Source organism: Triturus cristatus, chromosome 4_1 (genome assembly GCF_964204655.1).
Source record: "Triturus cristatus chromosome 4_1, aTriCri1.1, whole genome shotgun sequence".
In the NCBI taxonomy this organism is placed as follows: domain Eukaryota; kingdom Metazoa; phylum Chordata; class Amphibia; order Caudata; family Salamandridae; genus Triturus; species Triturus cristatus.
Window position 1 is genome coordinate 883,049,664 of NC_140585.1, and position 21,884 is coordinate 883,071,547.

Consider the following 21,884-nt stretch of genomic DNA (forward strand, 5'->3'; position numbering starts at 1 on the left):
TCTCACATCACCCAGAAATTAACTCAACCTGCCTTGTGCTGGAATACGGGTGCTAGGTTTTATGGCCTGTGGAACCAGGGCAGAGTACGTGAGTGAGCTCACCCAAGTCAATCTGTATGGAATAATGGTGTTCTTGCTTATAGATTATTTTGGGTTGCTGCGGAGAAATCCCTCCAATATTAGGGGACTCTTCCTTGTCAACCAGGTGTCTATCAGTGGGGGTCTCAGGCCTGTTCCCATGTAGACTTGGGCAACACGTTCCACTAATTACAGTCCACCTCCTCTTTTTCTGTGGAGGGTACAGCAGCAGCAACCACACCACATTTCTACACCTGTGTCTTGCATTGGGAGTCAGAGCAGGACAGGTTTCTGCAAGTGACCCATGCCTTCCTCAGTACAAATAGATAGAGCTTCTTCAAATGTAAAAGATGAACTTAAGTACTGGCTCAGTAGTTAAGTTCATCTAACAGTATATCTAACATTGTGTGCACTGGACAGAAAACAAATGTGTAATCGAAGTGTGCCGATTTTGAAATACATTTTGCTGTCCAATTGATTCAAAGCGCGTCTTCCTTGCCTTTCCTCACAGCGAACCATAAAAGAGAGAGTGCACCAAATGGTATGGATGTCTATATGGCCCATATATTTCAAATGGTCCATTTTCCAGGTTGTTGTTTTTATTGGGCAGATCTCAGTATCTCTGTTCACATCTACAGGAAGTGTTAGGAAGGGGACAAGCAGCCTGTCCTCCTCAGTGCTTCAGCTCTCGTCTTGTCAGGCAGGTTTTAAATGTTTTTGACAGTCATGGGAAGCACCAGGGCAGGCACTGATTGTAGGGGTCGAGAAGATACAATGAACTTCACTCAGGGATAAAGCTTTGTGCCCATCAGTCAATTAACCACTGCCACAGATTGACTTTCTCCCCATAGACTTGTGAGTGGAAGTGGTAGAAATTTGTTAGAGAGCAATTGCAGAAAAAAAGCCAGGCACATCCCAGTGGGCTTGAGATTTGAGTCTTTTGAGCAGGAAAAATACCAGGTCAGAGAAAATGCACACATGCAGATAGGAAGGCATGTTCAGACAGCCTCCATGTGCTACAGCTGAAGCATGAATGAAAACGTTCCTAACAATCATATAGGAAATTTAAATTCTATTAAGGATATGGAGGTGGCTTTATTAACCACCATAAAGAAACCCTATATCATTTAAACATAGACCTTCAACTACATTTCCGTGAAACAAAAGGAAAATGGTAGTCCAAAACAACCAATCAAAATACATATTACAATTAAGCAATCCCTGATGAGGCTTCCCACTCCCTCTTTCATCTTGTGAAGTAAGCTTACCCTGGCAGAACCTTCTAGCGACTAATCTTGTTTTAGTTCCGGTCTGCTCCTATACAATGGAATAGAACAAACCTAATGTACTATCTAATGTTATGACTGAATTAAGGTCTGTTATAAAAAAAAAAAACAAGTTTCTGTACAATAGTAATTAACTGTTCAGTACCAAATATGCCAAATTAAAAAAACTTACTCCTAAGGTAGAAATCTTCATTAGGTGAGGTTAACCATGAACAATATGCCAGGTGGGATAATCCCTGCTTTACTTCACTATTGCTTGGTAATTTTTCATTCTGTCAGGACCAGACGTGAGGATTATAAAAATGCAAAGTTTGCACACCACTAATGAAGCCACATCCAAAACTGCCTTAAACAAGACTATTTGAATGTGTAGGGAGGTAACCAGTCGCATTCAAAGTGTTCTTGAATCTGCATCCTAAGAGAGAAGCCTTTGATGTCGTAGTCACCCTTCCTGAGTTTGCCCCAAATACCAGCACACCAATTATATTTTTCTACATTACTTAAAGCACTTAACAGGCGACGGTTGGGGAGGAGACGACCAAAAACAACTTCCTGGTGGAGATCATTAGTTGAAAAACACCCGCAGGGTGCAGCTCCTCTCCTCTTTTCATAGCTTTTAATACACTACACTACACCCTGCTTCGGAAAATTTGGGCATGAGATCATATGGGTATTAGTATTAAACTTGGTTAGTTATCCTGTCGAACGCCTGTTCAGACCCCCTTCTGCATCACTCAGTGCACTGAATCATGGCGGCCGGGCTTTACCTACAATTACTTCCTGCTCAGTATTCGTTTTGAGGCCCTGAAAGAAGCAAGTTCAGAACCTTATTCACAGCCCAACTACAAATGGGAGTATCTGGGCCCCAAAGGAGAGTTCCCTCCCCGCCTTCTCCTCTTTACTTGCGAACCATTGTATGCTGCCCCACTGGTATGTTGCCCACTGAGATGTGGCCCACTGAAATCACCAATCGAAGTGCATTCACCAATCTGTAGGCAGTCCAGAGGATGCGAACTCAGAGAAGCAATTCGAGACCTGTACAAAATTGTCCCTACAGAATCCAGACCCCGTCTCACACACTTAGTCCGTCTCCTCCATGCCAGTCTGTATTTAATTGTGATGTCGACCCATGCTCTCCGAAAGAATTCCACAGCCTGTTTTATAGGCCCGAGATCGACCAGCATCTCCTATATCATCCAGGCCAAGAGATGTACAGTCCCCTCCATAACAAAATGATGATTGGAAGTCAGAGGGTCCATCAGATAATTTTTAATGTGGAGAAAACTGATTTGAGAATTCCAAGAAAATTCAAAACATGGGAAGAAGGCTTGTAACCTCCAAATCTGTGCCATTGGTTCCAGATCTGCTGATGTCCCATGTGTTTGGGCCATCACCCTTGTGATTATGGCAAACAGTGCATAGTTGCATTCCGTACCACACTCTTTCATGAACGCTTATCTTGGTGTGCCTCCAAATTCGGGTGTCCTGCTTAAGTACTTCAGGAGCTGATAATCAAATTGGTATGCATTTGTTGATGAGTGACCAAAAAAACTGTTCAGTCTCCATAAACTGGAGTTGTGTATTTGTCTGAGACAGTCTTCTCTTTTGTTCTGTTAATTGTGAATGTAGTTTGCCCTCATCGAGACTTGATTTTCCAGATGAATGGCAAATATTCTTGGCCAGTCATGCCAATGAATTTAATCAAGTGCTTCCCAGGGGATTATTATATGTGACCGCCGAGACGTAGCCCATCTTCAGTGGACACCGCACCTGACTTGATCCCTGGTCATGCTTTTGATCTCAAAGGAGCAGTAAGCTGTTTCAGACAATTGATATACATGCTTAGTTCTGCACACCACTTTCCTTGTGTGGATGATGCTCCACTTCTAGCTCCTCAGCCTAGTTTACTAGTATTCGACCCGATAACTACATTTGGGGTTGAGCCGAAGATCGCTGTCCTGTTGCTTGCCTCTACATGATTAAGCTATCACTGCATCTCCGAGCAGACATCCATGGACTACTCCAACAACTCTGAATAAGTAAGATCTTTTCTCCTTTAGGTGTTGGAGTGCTCTGTAGTGTTGCCGTTTAGGAAAATCAATGGAATGGAGGAGTAAAGTAGATCCTCTAAGAGGTTTAAGCTGCCTGGAGAATCTAGTTTCTTCTGCAAGAATTTCCTCTTTTGCCTCCAAACGCTCGACATTCTTTACCTATGGAAAGCACATCATCATCTGCAGGAACGTCATGTTTCACATACTCATTTATCATAAATCCTGAATCTTGCAAGAGGTTGATTGCCATCCCCAGATGCTTGAGAATGTGATTTGTGCATGATCCACCAACAGTATATCCTCTAAATAGGCAAGCAATCTCACTCCTGTGGCCTGAAGGTATTTTATTGTGGTCTCAATATTTCTTGAAACACCACAGTGCAGACAATTGACCAAAGGGGCGCTCCTTAAATTTCCTGATCTAGGAGGGTCTTCTTTAACAATAAGGAGATCTTAAGGGCTCTCCGACATTGCTGTTGGAAACTGTATTTGGAATGCTGTCACACTTGTAGAATCCAGGCATTGCTTGGCAGCTCTTGCCACCTATAAATAAATCATACAAAGTACTGCCCCGCACTTCTACCCCCAACTTGTACACTTACTGAAGAAACCACCTGATGATATAGCCACTCCCCTTAAGGCTCCTCGGGCCCGTATCCCCTTCTGCTCCTCTCAAAGGAAAGAAGCCCCTAAAATGACCCTTTTTTTGCCACCGTCTTCGTTTCAAAGCTTGAGCTTTTAGAGCCATGCGGTAGAAGTGCATTCTGCCTCGGGTCCCCTAATCTTGGTCCTAAAGATCTTTTTGATTGAAGCCAGCAAATTGTCCTGTGAGGCACAGAAGGACTCCCATTTCCTTGAGGAAAAGTTGTCCAAAAAGGCCTCTTTGGACTAACCGGTCAGCCTCCAACATTGCTAGATCATTCCAGTTTTAGATCCACTTTGATGAGGAGAAATAGCCATCACTCAGTTCATAGTTGGTGGTTCCCAAAAATATAATCGCTTGTTAGGCCCAGCCTGATTTTTTTTTTTGCATTTTTTTTTATTGATTGATCTGTTTATTAATTTTTGCAATAATACATTTTGTCTGTATCTTACGTACATAAATCTCCCACCATTAAAGTGTCACCCACAGGGGATTTCCCCCAGTTGTCCTCCACATCATCAATTATACACCAACGTGGCCATGTACATGCAGTTATCCCCCCGTACATCCCACCCCCATTTTTTAATTTCTTGTTTTGTTGTTGTATCCTAAAACTCAATTGCAGGCCCATTGTAATCATGTTTACCCCATAAGTACCTTGATGTGACCGAAGGTTCAACATACCAACCATAGCAGTCCCAAATAAAAGAGCAAGGAGGAAACTGAAGGGGAAGCTATTATCGTGAGCCTCAAACATGTTATGTATGAACATACAACTTGTAACCTGTAAATCAAAACTAACATTACCAAACTTTAGGTGTTTCCGTGCTCCCTCCTCCCATCCCCCGCCCCCCCCCCCCCCCCCCCCAGGACTCCCGCCACATGTTTCCAGATCACAGACCAAAATAAATCATTGTTACTCAAACATTAACGTCCTGTCAATCATGCCTACATGTACATTACAGCCCACCCTGTGTGTTCTATCTGGGCTCCTCAAGTAGTTACTGACTCCTCATTCTGTGAGAAATCCTCAGTTGGATCAGGAAGCAGGTTTGTTTGCAACGCCAGTAGTATACAGCTATCTGCAATGGGAAATTTGCGCAGCGCCAGGATGTCCCCCTTCCGGAGGGATGCTGCCTCAAATCTGGCCCAGTTAAGTACAGAGTGGGTCCAGGCCACTAGCGTTGAGGAATCTTTAGACTTCCATCTCTTTGTTATTAGTCTTTTGGCCACCATCCGTCCCAGATCTAGAAATCTGTTCGTGGCTCTATGCTTTTTGTCTTGTGTGAGCAATCCTAAAACACGTGTTTCCCATGTGTTACGGAGCATTCTATCAGCGCAAACAGCTAAATGGTGTATTACTCCCTCCCAATATTGCTTTAATTTGCCACAGGACCACAGCATATCCACGATATGTGCATCCCGACTGGCGCATCGATGACCCTGTGCATCATTTCTATTAAAGTGGCGGTTGATTTTCTCTGGGGTTAAATATGCCAGATGTATTATATATCATATTGTATTATTTTGAATCTGACATTGCGGGGGACCAAGGTGGGACTTGCCAGAATCACCTTCCATTCTACGTCAGTAAATGGTCGACCTAAGTCTAATTCTTACTTCGCCCGCAGTGGCGTGAGATTTAATGTTGTGTGTAACCGAAGCACCTCTGCAAACCAACGGGTGAGGTGCCTGCCATTTCCCATAACGTATATATATATATTGGAGTACTAGATTAGTTTGCAGTTCTTGCGTAATGTCTCCCCAACTACGTTGCAGTAAGCTTATCCACGAAGCATGCATGAGGAAGTGCCCTGCAGGAATTTCGCCTTCCTGTGTAATATCCGTGTATGGGATGAGTGTTCTATCTAAGTAAAGGTCACCAAAGGTGTGTAGGCCCACCACATACCATGCATCAAGATCGGCCCGAACAGTTAGTCTGATACCCCTCATGGTCCCCAGCAATGGTATAGCAGGTGCATAAGGTCTAATATATCTAGCGAGGTATAATGCACGGTGAGAACACCTGTATGCTACACTCAGCAGCAAGAAGCGAGGGCTAATCTTCTCGCTGAATGGGTGAAACAATGCAAGAATGTTGTGTTCATTATATGCCATTTCATCGCCTGCCGTATCGTCTAGATAGCTACCCACCACCCAACATGCCACCCATTGAAGTTGGGATGCTAGGTAGTAGTGCTTTGGGTTGGGGACTGCAAGTCCTACCCGATCCGAATGCAGATACAATTTTTTTAGCACCACCCTACATCTTGTGTTGCTCCATTTCCGTTCTCGGAACTTGCGTTCAATCGGCCTAAAAAAGGAGCGTGGTAAGTACAATGGTAGGTTCGTAAAGTAATATAGAAACCCTGGAATTTGGAGTGACACCCTTCCAGCCACCGACAGAGCCAGCTTCTTCCAGAAGATCATCTGCAATGATATAGAGGTAATTGCCCTTGTGAGATTTCCATCAAGTAGATCTTTTTCTGTGTGGTATATTCTAACACCCAGCTATCTGAACATGGACACCGCCCATACAATTGGTATCCCATTAATGGTGAATATCGGATTTGGCAGTGTAGGGTTGAATGGGAACAAGCACGTTTTGTCCCAATTGACTCAGTCCCGAAAGATGTGCGAAGCGATTGAGCATATCAGGGAAGGTATCTGGCACCGCTCCAACATTTTTAATGTACAGTAGTAAATCATCCGCATATAATGAGATTGCGTGTAATTCAGTTCCCAGAGGAATCCCCCATGAGGCTGCAGATGTTTTCATCGCCAATGCCAGTGGTTTTATTGCTAGAAGAAAAAGAAGAGGGGAGAAGGGACAACCTTCCCTAGTGCCTCTTTTCACTGATATGGGTTGGGACATCATGTATCCCATCCTCACCCTCACAACCAGGTTTTTATATAGTAGCTGCACTAATGTGATAAAATATGTGCCCAGTCCATATCTGGTCAGGTCATTGAAGATGAAGGGCCATACTACAGTGTCCATTGCCTTATCTAGATCGAATACCATACAGCCAAAACTGGGCCAGGCTCAAGGGGCATAGGGCATCACATGGAACAGTCTGCGCAGATTAAGTGTTGTAGGCCGGTCTGAGACAAACCCATTTTGGTCTTCGTGTATTAAACTGAGCATCAATGGTGTCAGACGGCCCGCTAGTATACTAGCCAGAACTTTGTAGGGGTCGCTATCTGGCTTCAACAGAGTTACTAGTGTGGCTTCACACATAGTCTGGAAGACACTTTAGACGCAGTGCCTCCTCCTATATTTTCTCCAATCTCGGTGCTAAAAGATCGGGGTGCGCCTTGTTCATCTCCGCCAGGAAACCATCTGGTACCTTGCCCGATGCTAAGGAGCAAATCGCTCCCTGTATTTCAGTCAATGAAATTGGCTAGTTTAATTCTGCGCACTGGTTGGGTGTAAGTCCAGGGAGGGAAAGGCAGTCAAAAAATGTCCCTGTGTATTTCATGCTGTCTGTATTTTTGTGAACCATCCGGGGAGTGTAATGCTGTAATGGGAGTTTGTGGTTGTTGCTGCCGAATCAACCACGCAAGTAAGGTACCAGAGCGGTCTGCCATTGCAAGTGTCTAAGCGGCGTGCGCCTCATAATTAAGGCACCACAGACTTTCCATTAATGTTCCATGTGTTGTCTTTGCGGTCGTATATTGTGTAGAGCACTCCAGGTCGGAAATCGTGCACGTCTCCAGTAACATTAAGGTATGCTCCACTTCCTGGAATTCCTTCTCTATCTGTCTCTGCATTCCACTGTCCTTTCCCAGGCAGGTGCCCCGTAGCACCCCCTTGAATGCGTCCCATTCCTGCAAGCTAGGAGACGCCTTGTCTGCATTATGCGCAAAATACTCTGTAATAGCTGTGCGCAGGGATTCCCTGAAGGGTAGATCTTCTAGTAGTGTGGGTTATAAACTCCTTGTTTTGATCGGGGAGAGCTGTGCGTACCATGCTATTGATACGCAGTGTGGATTGTGGTCCACATGTGTGCAGCCAAGGTAGTCTGCCAGAGTGACATACGGCAGCATGTTGGGTGTACTTAAAAATCTGTCGAGATGGACATGTAATCTGTGTGGTGCGGAATATGAAAGAGTATTCCCGTGTGTCAGGATTACAGTGCCTCCAGATATCCACCATTCCTCCATCCATCAACCCAACCCCCTAACAGTGAGTCCCTTGTACATGCAGAAGTGCCCCTGATTGATGGGAACGATCAGCCCAGTGACATGTCAAGCACGTTGTTAAAGTCATCCCTTAGTATCCAGGGTATGTCACACAACTTTGATAGTATTGTGAATAACTTATTCCAAAAGGGCCCCTGGTCTGTGTTGGGTGCGTAGATATTGCCCAGTAACAAGTACCTTCCATCCAATCTGCCTTTAAGGAAGATGTATCTCCCTTACGTGTCCACTACCGTCTCCTCCACTAGAAGGGGGTAGCCGGGCGGAGCAAGACCAGCGCCCCTCGGGCAAAAGCGGAGTAGTTTGTGGCGTAAATGTATCCCCTCTACTTGTGTTGTAATATAATGTACTCTGTGCTTTAGATGAGATTCTTGCAGGAGTGGCAGTTGTACATTATGTCGTTTAAGATAAGCGTATACCACATAGCTACAAGAGGGGGTGCGTGATCCTCACTACTTCCATGTTATAATGTGTTTCTTATGTCATAGGCAGAGTCCGGTGCAGAAATGATACGGAACAAATTTCATGTAACGGATTATAGTGTAAGGAGTCATCCGGAGGCGGTCGCAGCCAAACACGAACCCACCAAATTGACCTAAAAACAGCAACAACTCTGATATAAAATGCCAAAAGAGCGGCCCCGCCAACCATGCGAACTGCCCAAACCCAGTGCCATAACACCCAAACTCAAAGCAATCCCCTAGAGTGTGTAAGAGTGTGGGAGTGTGACCTGTAGTGCAACATGCCCGCCCAGTACCAAGGAGAAGTCCTAGTCACCCTTGTTCTCTCAGTTGTGTGGCTAGTAGATGGTCCTCATTCCAGCTTTCACCACCAATATAGCCTGCATACACCCTCTCCCACACCCTCCTATCCTCTGTTCCCACACCAACTCCACCCACATTGAGGGAGACTCAACGTGCCCCGTCAATACATTACATCTCAGATAATTCCATTTGCCGTCTGTGGAATGACCTCTGGCAGCAGCAAAGAAACTGTTTCGGGTATACCAGACCCCAATTTGGCCTCCTCATCCGAGGACCTTATGGACAGCCTCTCTTTATCTGACTCTTTAGCCAAGTCCGACAACCTCTCTGCCTTTCTGACCGCCTGCTGTGTCTCCCTAATTATGTGTTCCAGGTTGGGCACTGCCAACAGTTTGGGTGCGTTTCTGTTGTCTTCGCTCCGCAGCTGTGAGTGTTGGGTCGCCTCGTGCTTCACCTCGGCCAGTTTGTCTGGGGCCGGAAAACTTCCCAGTTGATTCCAGCCAGTCCCTGGTGTCCTGCGTTGTTTCAAAATAGCATGTTTTAACGTCCGCTATAACACGTAATTTTGCAGGAAAGAGAAGGGAGTACTGGATGTTCAGTTGCCTGTGCTGTCTCTTCACCGCCAGGAAGGAACTCGTTGACGTTGCACCCCAATGGTGTAGTCCGGAAACATCACATTTGCGTTTCCTATGTGGACCTCTTTTAACATCGACGTCTCTCGTAGCATAGAGTGTGTCCCGACAGTGTAGCAACTTAAAAAAAGAATGGGCGCGGACCCACACCTGGCGCAGGCCTCCTAAAGGGGACACTATGGGCCCTCTCGATTGAGAAGTGGAGGGAAAGAGACTCTTCTTGCACCAAACCTTTCAGCCAGGTCTCTATAAATGTCACAGCATCCTGACCCTCTGCCCTTCTCCGGAAGGCCTATCAGGCGGACATTATTGCGGTGAGAGCGGCATTCTGCATCCTCCATCCTGTTCTCCAGGTGGCAAAGCATTTATTCAGAGTCCTTCATCTACTGAGTCAAATTGTTCGTGGCCGGCTGAACTTCAGCCAAAGTATGTTCAACAGTAGTGACTCGTTCGGACAGTTTCCGATGATCTTTATGAAGAAGCATCAGCTCTGTCTCCATGTTGTCAATTTTTGCCTCCATGGATAACCTGGAGTGTTCAATAGCTTGCACAAGAGCCTCAAACCTGTCATCTTGTGATATGTTGTGTGAGACCGGGGACTCCCGTCCATCTGTCTCCAGGACCCGCCCCCTTTGTGCACCCCATCCTATAGTCTTCCGACAGGTGAACTCTCCTCCACTGTAGTGTGTCCATCTCGGCTGTCCCTCTGCCCTTTTCGCCGTTGCACCAGAGGCCGCGATCAGGGCAGTGGCTCTCATCTCTGCCCCGGTGTGCGGGTCACTTGGCCACACCACAGCTGCTTATTCCTGTGTTCTTGTCCCTCTTAGCATCATGTGCATTTAAGAGCTGGAGCTGGAACGAGGAAGAGAGGTGTCAAAGAATGGGGGGGGGTCTAATTAATTCAAGAGGTCAGCCCCCATCCTGCTCTGTGAATATGACTGCAGTCAACCTAGTTCATCCCCATTTCTTCAAGCCACAGCCCAGCAGTCCCACTTCCAAGTGAGTACCACTTAGATAAGGTATTAACTATTGCCTTACATGCAACTTGCCAATGTTCTGTCAGGTCTCACTCAGCACCTCAGCATGTGGCCATTATCAAGAAGCTTGAATCAGCAGGGCCTCCCCGACCTGAACGTGGCAATTCCGCTGTCTACAGCAAAGTCCTGGACCTCACCTCACAGTGTCTTAATGAAGTCCAGGCAGCACACAGATCCTGTGTGTTCACTCCCCTGGGCGGTAACTCCAGCCAGCGAGCCTCAGCGTGTGGGCTGAACTGTAATCAATACGGCAGGCCCAAGAGGGCTTTACCTCTCCGCCAGCGACAACCACCAGCGATCTCCCAGCAGGTTCCAGCTCCCTGGTTGCTCGCTTCCACTTTCGAGCGTTGCCGCTTATCCAGGGAGTCCAAGCGCCTCCCAGGACCAGTCCACATGGGTGTCGGATTGTCGCAGGCCGACCCACCTCCTCACTCACCAACTCACAGCCGTCCTCCTCACACTGCACAAGCTGGGGTGCCAATCCCTCCACACGCAGCAGTCCTCCTCTGCGGGCTGCCAGTGGGTGACACAGACCCTCCTTTCAAGCCTCTTCCACTGTCCCAAGGTATGTGCGACTAGCCTGCTGCGTCCTGTGCCACTTTGTCCCATGAAGGCCTTTCCATCAATCTGATGTGTCTTTAGCTGTAGTCCTGTTTTCTGGATGTCTGTTTTTCTGATCTAGCTTGTCATTTGGCAGCCAAGGCAGGGCACCACAGTCTGCCTGCATCAAACCTGTGATCAGATTTCCCCATAGAGGTACCCTGTCTCTCTTCAAAAAGCACAGGTTTCCCCATAAGGAAAGCAATTCCTGTGGTGACTGGGTCTCCTGAGTCACTCTTCAGTGGTCTCTCAGTGCTAGTGTGATTATCATGTGATCCTCTAGCTTTCACTAAGAAAGCCTCTGTTAGCCTGAAGGAGGCACCCTTGTGACCTGGGTAATATTTTTCTCTTGACCTTTTGCTTTGGCTTTGGGAGGCTGGTTATAGCCTCCAGGGTTCAGAGGTCACAGGGGCCTCTTCCTCCTCTTCCCCAGAGGAATCGTTCTGGCTGCTGAGCAGTCAGTAGCAGCAGTTTCTTCCCAGGAGGCTTCAATGCACTTTTTACTACCCTTGTAACCGAGGTATTCACAACCTTGAACAAATGTTCCTCTTCCTTCTCCTCTTCATAAAGTCTTCAAAGTCCTGCATTTTGCAGACTGCGAGCTGAGAAAATATATCTGTATATATAGCTATGAGGATGGAAATTATGTGTGTAGATATGGGCCACTCTCACCCTTTAGAATCTACAAAGTTTTTGCCCCTGCGGTGTCTACTTCAGCAAATTAACAATATTGCTACCGACAGTTGTGAGGGTTCCATTGTTATGCCAGGACAAGAAAGGCCAAAGGAAAACAAGAATTGGCAAAGCCAGTAGCCATTGGCTTTGTCAATATTTTTAGCAGCAGTGCTGCTCCTGTGCAGCATGGCCACAAGTTTAAAACCGAAAACAAATGCTATGATGTAGCCAGAGCTGGCCGTGTCCTAGCACTTTTTTAAAAACAATTGCTAGTGGGAGGGTGGGGAGGGAGCATGTAGATGCTTCCGGCCAAGAATTAAAAAATATAGATTTTTTTTTTTAACATTGCTATGATGCAGCCAGCAGTGGTTGTTTCATAGTGCCTTTAAAAAGAAAACATGGCTAAAAACATTGAAAAAGACAATACGTTGCATAGGCTTTTCCAATGCTTTTTATTTCCCAGGTGGAAGGGGGGCAAGCAACAACACTGGTCAAGATGGGAGGGTGCAAGCAAAAACGCTGGATGTGGCATGAGTATGGGAGGAGGCAAGCAATAATGTGGGGTGGGGTGGGAAGGTGATTGGGGCACGCAACAACACAGGCGGTGGTGACAAACAACATTGTGGGACAGTGTTGAAGGGGCAAGCAACAGATGGAGTGGGACGGGAGGAGGCAAGCAAAGGGATGGAGCGGGATGGGAGTCAGAAAGTAACAACATGGGGAAGGGCAGAAGAGTGCAAGCAACATGGAGCAGGATTGGAGGGTGGGAGTGGGCAAGCAACAACTCGGAGGGATGGGAAGGTGAAAGGGGGGGCAAGCAACAACTCTGGGCGGGGTTGGGGCACATGAGGGAGACAGGTACACTCCTATGCAGCTCTTGAACTCAAAGAAAAAAGTAGCTCAGAAAGCGAAGCAGTGGAAGGACAAATGTACTTGGGCCATGCTCCAGGGGATGGATGAACTCACGAAGAGGAAGTGATGCCGACACGCACTGGTCAAAGAAGCGAGGAAACTAGTGACGAAGAAGCCAACCAATGGTAAGCAGTGGGCAGGCTCCAATCCCACTGTATGGTAGCAAAATGTTTTGCAAGCAACAGCACGTGCTATCTCGGGTGCGACCTAAAAAGGTTATTTTGCAGCAAAGAGTTACAGATTGGTTGGAAAATTCTTGCCCGGCTATGTGCAGGTAATTATCTGCTGCCGAGCAATGAAGAAAGAGGCAGTGGGTACCCTTCTCAGGCATTCTATAAAATGGATTCTGTGTGGCTGTTTTGTCCTACTATTTTTCCTTTGGAATCTGGGAAATGTAGTTGAGGGTTTATGATGAAGTGGTATAAGGTTTCTGTCATGGCTGCTGACCAAAATAAAGCGAAGAAAGAGGGCATAATCTTCGGCTTCGCTCTTGACATAGAATTAGGTTTGACTGGCAATTATTTGTATCTAAAATTCTTTCTGTGTAATTTTTGGCTTCAGCATTCAGTATACTATATATTAGAGACCATTTTAGCCAGGCAAATGTGTTATCCATATTTCAAAAATGGTAAAGGACACTTCCTACAATCTGCCTTTTTCTTGCTGTGGTTGAACCAAGAAATATTACTCGCTTAGCTAGATAAAATTTGTTTTCAGTGATTTTGTTTATTTTTAATAGGCAGTTTGTCTAGTGCCTTTCTATGGTTTTTAGAAATGTTTAAAAGCTTTCCTGAATTAGTGTTTTGTTATTTTATTTTGCCTGGCACTGCAGTAGTCTCTGCGTGTTTTGTCATGTAGAAAACATTTAATAATGTTAAATATTAAAATGAAATTGTTCAGGTAGCGGGTCATATTTTTGAATAATTAGCACAATTGATAAAGAAACCGGATTGAGCCTGCAATGCAAGCTGTTTATTCATTACTATTATTATGTATGCAAATGTTTTTAAATGTTCTCGCCAACACTTTAGACTTGACTGCAGGTTGCTTCATATCTGCTAGAGCATCAAAAGGGGTTGGTACCAAGAGATTTTGCAAACCCTCCTGCTTAGTCTGCATTGCTAGACTTTAGAATTGGAGTATCACGCTTGCAGATCACCAAGAAGGGTATAGTTGTCTTGTTGTCAAGCCTGCTGGCAAAAGTTCTCCATCCCTTTCAAACACCTGTGATGTTAGAACTTTCACACCCAAGAGTGTAGTTTCATTTGATATTTTTAGGACCAACAGGTTTTCTCTGCTTGTCCTGCTGCAGATTCAAGACCCTTCAGAGAGGTTAGTACAGTGGCGTTTTTTCATGATTTTCTTTGCTTTTTTTAATTTTATTTTTTTATACAGTGTCTGAATTCTTAAGGTGGTTAGGGCTAGTTATTTCACCAGATTTATGCTCCTCAGTTGCTTTTGGGGTACTTAGATGCACGCTTAGATCTGACCAACTATGGTACCCAGTGCTTAGATACAAATTAGTTTTTTGTGTGCCCAGTTTCTTGGTATTATTTATCTACCTTGGGCTTGAAAAACGTTTTTGACATGTGCAAGTTTAGGGATTGCAAAGAAACAGTCAGCCGGTCAATGATTTCCTCAATAAAAGGGTGTAAGTGTGTGATTGGAATAAGAGCGTCTACACCTGTAATCCTTTAGGTCCCATACATTTGTGCAGGTTTAAGGGTAGTGTGTATTTCTATCATGCAGGGTCTGCCTCAAACTTAAGAGGTTGCTTGCTTTCTGTGCTAATAATGCGCATTTCGGTGACCGTTTTTCTGTACTGTAATTCTTTTTCTCAAAGGAGTGGACACAAGCTAAACTTCTATCACACCAGTGACCTGATGTACTACAACTCCAAGTAGACTATTATATCATAATGTTTGCCAATTGACTTCGTGGATTGCGAAATTGATGTCAAGTGGACACAAGACTCAAATGTGATTCATTTAAGCCTCATGGGAGAGGTTTTTATTTTTGCTCGTTATTTATTACCATATTATCTACTGCGACATATATACAATCTATTATTGCAGCACTATGCAAATGGTGTATACCCAAAAAGTTGAGAGAGAAACAGGACATCAGGAGTAAAAACAATGGTGGCAAATGTGGGTATGGCAGAACAGTCCATTTTCTAGCTAGTATCTCGAATTCATCTGAACAAAAATGTTTTAAATGCCTTCTAGAAAATTAGAGGCTTTCGATCAGCCCTCGTAATCCGTTGATCTGTTAAGTGGTCATTTACATGTTTTCTTCACTCATCCCAGAATACAGCATTAGGCAATGGGTCAGTCTACTTCAGTTGGTGGCTCTCTTGCCCTGTAAGTAAGAATTTTGTCAGATCACATGCAAATCTGCCTAAAAACAGACGTGCGCTTCAGTGCTAGGGATAATTGCCCAATACTTTACCTTGTCAATGCTTTTTTTCTTTCTATTTTATATACTTTATCTTTTATTCATCTTTGTGTTTGAACTCTATCCTCAGGTTACCATAATTCAAACCCATTAGTATTTTTTCTTTGAATGAATAATAATTACAAATGAATGCAGTTTTTTAAAAAATGTAAAAATTTTATTGTAAGCACATGGCCACCATGTTTAGGCGGCAGCGTGGTTTCTATTTTTTTCTTAGTTTTTTTGTAGCATATATACTTGAAGAAAAAACTCTGACATCAGTTTGCCGAGGCCAGACCCGTTGACTTGTCAGTGCTTGTTTTGTGGTCTATGTGTATTTACAGTTGCAGTAAATGGTCCTCCACGAAACAAGTTATTGATCTGCACAATTTAACAAACCTCTTTCTTTGCAGAAATGACTCCTGTTGTCAGTAAACAGCATGAGAAAGTTACTCCAGCCCGTCAAGATATATTTCAAGGTGGGTGAAAAATAATAGAGCCTCTAATAAACTAATTTCCTGAGACCAACATATGTGTATGCATCTACATAAATGTGCTTTTTAAGTTAAAAAATTCTGTGAAAACTCCGACCTGGAAATGTGTTCTAGTGACACCTGCTAAACTGGGTGTAGTGATCTGACCAGAGTTTGAGTGGGACTACGCATAGACCACTTCCTGAAGTTACTGCATCTAACTTTTGAACAGAAGGACTTGTAAACTGTGTATGGTATTGTGCCATGCATGGGAGTTCAAGGCAAATGACTGTAGCTTGGCCAGGTGTCCTACCAATCCAGCCCACATAATTCTATGTATACTTGTTACCAGCCATGGGATGTCAAAGAGTATGATTGGACCATGCATGGCTACTGAAACAGCACTAGAGAGATGCAAGCATTAGCTGACACTGGCTTGGATATAAATTGATTGAAGAGCTTTTGTTGCTGCTTTCTGTACATACAGCACTACATCATAATCTGGGAAGGGCCTCCTAGAATATTGTTTGGAACTAAAGCTTTGGTGTGCAAGTGGCGACAGTAAAGACAATTGGCAACTCTGGCTACACAGCATTCATCCCCTCACAGCTCCTAGATTTTAGAGGGGGCAGTATACTATGTCAAAGAGCAAATAGGGTCAGGTTGTTTTTACATTTTCCACAAACAGCACATCAGATGTCAGTAGTGCTCCATTGTTTGAATACTGTATAACTTTGTCATTGCTTGTCTTACTCTGGTCTGAGTCCATAATATATGCATGATCTGTTGGCCTAAGCATTTCTAATTTTTCTTTCCAGAGCAATTGGCTGCCATTCCAGAGTTTAAAAATTTAGGCCCATTGTTCAAGTCTTCTGAGTCTCTGCAGCTGACAGAGTCCGAGACTGAATATTTTGTCCGCTGCATCAAGCATGTATTTACAGACCACATAGTTTTCCAGGTAAGACAGACAGACCTTCCTCTGCTATGTGGCATTCTTTAGATCTACTAAAAAATGTATTCATGCTTTTATGGCATACTTTTCTGTAGATACAAATGCTTTCCATACTCCTGCCATCTAATGTTGGGCACGGATGGTCGCAAGTTTTTTATCCTATAAGATGTTTGAGTCACAGAATGCCTCATCCCTCAGCCCACAATACACCAGGGCAAATGCTCCACCTAAAAAAAAAAAAAGTCTGCTATTGGGTTAAGATGCTCTGGGTTAGAGAATGGGATAACCCATCCCTGTACCCAGAGGGCACCTACCCGTGATATTCCGATAAGGTCCCACTTATCGAAGCCAGGCTGTGTTCCCAGGGTCCCTAAACTTGCCGTATCCCACAAGGGAGTGGCCTGGGTCAATTTATCTTTCCATCCCAGGGCTCGGTGAGTCCTATGCCATCTGTTTTGGGTTACTGCCATGGGGTCTTTAGGGGTTGTATGTCTGCTGCTGCCGTAAACTGCCCTTAAGGGTCCCCCTGTACTCGCCATCAATCTGTCCATCCGATAGGCCGGTTCGGTCAATGGAAGATACAGTCAATGGTTCACCACTGTCAATTGTGCTGCCCAATTAAACTTATTAAACTTTCGGATATCTGGCAGTCCAACACCCCCCTCATACCAGCCTTTCGTCAATTTCTGAAGGGCAATGCGCGGGGCTTGTTCCAGAGGAGAGTGTGGATCACACTCTCAATATCTTTGAAGTAGGAATTTGGGATTAGATAAGGGGCATAGTGCAATACATATAGAAAACGGGGCAATGCCATCATCTTAAATAAGACTGCTCAGCCAAGCAATGAGAGTGGCCCTGTTCGCCAATGCTGAACATCATTATTACTGCGAGTGAGTGGTGCCAGTCAGTTGTTAACAGAGAATCTGTGGGAATCAGTTGTAGCTTAAATTCACAAGTATCTAAAGTTGTCCCATACTACTCCAGCCTCACAATCGCTGTGTAGTTGGGGTTTTCCTCCGCGAAGGGGATATAAAAGGGATTTTTTCCAATTGATAGTGCACCCCGAGTAGAATGTATGTATCTTTTATGGCCGTTTTTGTGTGGAAAAAAACAAATGATGATGACTTGAGGCTTGCAGATCAAGAAGGACACAGCCTGTCAAGGGCATGGGAACAATAGACCTGAATACCGAGGTGTTTCACCAGTAAGTAGCAGATGAGAGAAGGCTTTGATTTATCAAATTTTATCTAAGGGCAGGGCTACCAATAGTTCTTTCCGGACATACAGGGAATCAAGTCCTTCGGAAGAAGTGGTTACTGTGGCAACTGTACGGTAGAGGTAGCGACTTACCCACTATTCCCCAATCACACAACACCTGTCAAGAAAAGGCTGTAGTTCTTCCTTTCATACTGGAAGAAAACAACCTTGGACAAATGGGTGCTCTATGGTGTAGCACAGGAGTACTGCCTGCAGTTCCAGATGACCAAATATACCACAGCGTCACCATGTAATGAGTCACAACCATTTACGTCTGTAACAGGAAGAAGTACAGGTGCTCTTAACCAAAGTTACTATCAAGCTAGTGCCTCCCTCAGTAATGGGGGTGAAAGAGTCTACTCCCTGATCCTTAATAAGGATTGTACTCTGCAGCCTGTCCTATATCTTAGGCTCCTGAACTACTACATCCTGCTGGAGCATTTTAACATGACTTCACTTCAGGATGCCATTCTGTTGCGCTGCACAGGGCATCACTTTGGGACCCTCAATCCCAAGAATGCACACAACTCCTCACTGCTACCTGTGCTTTGTGGCAAGTAGACCACACTACTAATGTAAAGCTCTACCATTCAGGGTCACAACAGCAGCATTTACCAAATGTCTAGCAGTCTGAGTTGCCCACATTCACAGGAACACCATTCTTTTCTTTCCATACCTGGAAAATTGACTGACAAAGAAAGTTCGCCTAGAGCAATGCCTACCACACCCTCTTACAGTGGTAGTACTGCTACACAGACTAGGTTTCATGGTCAAAACCAAAAAGTCTCATATCGAGCCTTAGCAACCCAACCCTTTATAGGATCTATCCTAATTGCCGCCTTGGGGAAAGCCTACTCCAAACCAAGAGAAGTTGATGGTATTTCAAAACTTGCTTTTCTTTCCTTTTCAGACACCACATCCTGATATGGTAAAGGTGGTAATAAAACAGTTAGGCATGATGAATTCCTCATTACAAATACACCCAATGCAAAAGTGCATAGCAAGGCAATGGTCGTAAGCAGAGGGTCAAGAAGATCTAGTTTTGGTACACCCAGGTCCTTGCACACCCTTCTGTGGTGGAATGACAGGAACTTGTTGCTAGTCTAGCCAACATTGACCCAGTACTGCAGTTGACCATTTCCACAATTCCTCATGAGCTAGGGAGCACATCTCGACCACATGACTGTGTAGGGTTGCTGAGCGCCACCATGGTAAACTTGTCCTATGAATTATCTTGAGCTCCTGGCAGTCAAGCCAGTAACCTGACCTTTTTACAGGCTCATTTGGGGCACAACAGTCCTGATAAAGACGGACAACATGATTGCAGTGTACTCCAAGCATAAGTACTCCAGCTGTTGGCTTTAGCCCAAAACATTTGGAACTGGGCCATTCACGTCCACATTCAGTGCCTTGTGGAGAATCTGCCTGGGGTGGACAGACACCTTAAGGATCTGCTAAAATCAACTCATCAACTTGTCTATGAATGGGAGGTGAATACCCAGGTACTTCAAAAACTTCGCCTCCGGATGCCCACACTCACAGTCCAAGGGCAATGCACTATGGTCTGGAATATTTGACTATACTTTTCCTCCACTGCCTCTCATCCTATATGTTCTGAAGAATATGAGGCAAGTATCCATGACCAACATTCTAGTGGCTGGCAAGCTAAGGAGCTCTGATATACGGTGCTCTTTGTAATGTTGATTCATCCTCATGAAAAGCTTCTGCTCAGACCAGATCTACTAACTTAAAATCAGGGCCAGTTCAGACACCCAGACCTCAGGCAGCTGAATCTGGCGATCTGATAGCTTAGGTCTTAGAGTTTGGGTACCACAAACTTCTAGAGGAGTCCTGTGTATGGCACATAAACATACTACGCATGCTTGCTATGCAGCGAAATGAAAACTGTCCACTTCTGTTTGGGTAAACGTATAGCTCCTCTTAAAACTCTACCAGACCTGGTTTACAGGGATAACACACTTCAGTTTGACTCTCTCAAATACCCATTGTCAAGACCTTCTAGGAGGCCTTAAACAGATTATTCCTCCACGAACTTCTCCAGGATCCGCCTTGAATTTGAATGTTATCCTAACAAGACTGATGGACAGTTAATTTCAACCACAACACTCGTGTGAACTGCCTTGGAAATGGCCTTTCTTGTTGCTATCACTTCTCTCAGGAAAGTCAGTTAGATGCAAGTGTTAACTGTGGAGGTGCATTTTATTCAAGTGCACAAGCATACAGTGGTTTTGATAAGAAACCTGAAATGTCTTCCGAAAGTTGTCTCTTTCTCATATGAACCAGATGATTGAGCTGCCCAGTTCCTTCCACACCTAGAAAGCTCTGATCTGTTCTATTGATAGGACTAAATCTATATGAAAGACAAAACCTCAGACAGGCATTCTCGTCACTAAAGTTTGATTGCTAGTGGATTGTTAGGTGTATTCATATGTGCTATGATAAAAATAATCTAGCATTGCTTGTAGTTCCAGGTCCACACTCCACTCGGAAGAAGGCAGCTAATATTGCCTTCTTGGGGAACATTTCCATGGCATAAACATGTAAAGTTGCTGCCTGGTCAATACCACACATGTTTATCAAACACTGCCATGTGGATGTTCTGCCCCGTCAAGAGGCTGCAGTTGGCCAGTCTTGAACACATTGTTTCAGACATCTGCATCATCCTGTCTCTGGCCACCGCTTAGGAAATGCACTGCTTTACAGCGTATGCAAAGCAGGTGGATCTACAGCAACACATGCTAAAAATAGAAATTGTTACCCTGTAACCATCTGTTTGTGGTTTGTAGTGCTGTTGATTCACATGCACCCCTCCTCCCCGTAGACGAGTGAAGATGCAACATGTTTTCCACTTACACTGCCTTCACAGTGCGCAGCTCATATTTTCGGACCTATTTCATTCCACAACACTGACCTTATTCTCCATCTGGTTAATAAAAACGATCCAAGCTGAAGTCTGTGTGCTGGTGCATTGTGGGATGAGGGAGGAGAAACAAGGTATCTTGTGAATCGAAACTTCTTCATAGAAAAACAACTTGCAAAGGTTCGAATACTAAGAGATGGTTAGTGACATTTTCTATATGCTTAAATCGAATGTTTGAAACAGCAGTGAGTGTGAATGTTTGCACATTTTGCTGCATAACAAGTGTCAAAAATTAACATACATGCCTTCCACATATTTATTTGTAACCCTATCATTCTCCACCAACTAATGCTCTGGCCACCATTGTCTTTCCTAATTACCTCTGCTGAAATAGGGAACATCTGTTTTATGCTGTGTGTAAAAGAAGTATTGGAAGATGAAGGGATGCTGCTGGTGCCAAGAGAAGAATAATGCATTTTAAAGTACTTAACTAACCCAAATGATGAAATAGTAAACAAAAGCAAATGCCTTTCTTCGGTTGTATGGTGGTGTTTAAGTTGCTCACTCTGGGCCAGATTCACAAAGTGGTGAAAGTTCGAAATTTTCTCCAAAATAATGGAAAACTCACAGGAGTAGATTTCTGACTTCTATGGAATTTATAAATAATCATAGGAACACCCCCAACTTTGCAGAACTTAGTTGTGGATTTTCAACAAGGTGTATAATTCATATAAATGAATGATGCATTTACCTTTTTAATCTCTTATACTCCCTAACACTTCTTCTCTCTCACTGTCCTCTCCCTCTCACACCCCGCCCCCACTCCCCAGGAATATATTTTGTCCTATGGAGGCACCTTTTCAGCAGCTTGAAGTGCACCAGCATGGTCCCCGGTTTGTGGTTGTAAGAAATTGGATTACTGTTTTTGGGGGGGTGAAACCCTAGTCAAGCAGGAACCACACTCCACGTCAGGGTGAAGTCACAAGCAAACCCTAAATTAACCT

At 44.5% G+C, this 21,884-nt stretch overlaps 1 protein-coding gene across 2 annotated transcripts in view; it reads left to right on the plus strand.

The window, feature by feature from the left end:
* COPG2 (coat protein complex I subunit gamma 2) overlaps positions 1-21,884 on the plus strand; it is a 341,223-nt gene that overhangs the window by 199,385 nt on the left and 119,954 nt on the right. For both annotated transcript variants that reach the window (XM_085653601.1, XM_085653602.1), the window contains 2 exons: positions 15,731-15,796; positions 16,609-16,748. In XM_085653601.1, the coding sequence (XP_085509727.1) occupies positions 15,731-15,796; positions 16,609-16,748 (206 nt within the window). The remainder of the gene's footprint in view (positions 1-15,730; positions 15,797-16,608; positions 16,749-21,884) is intronic.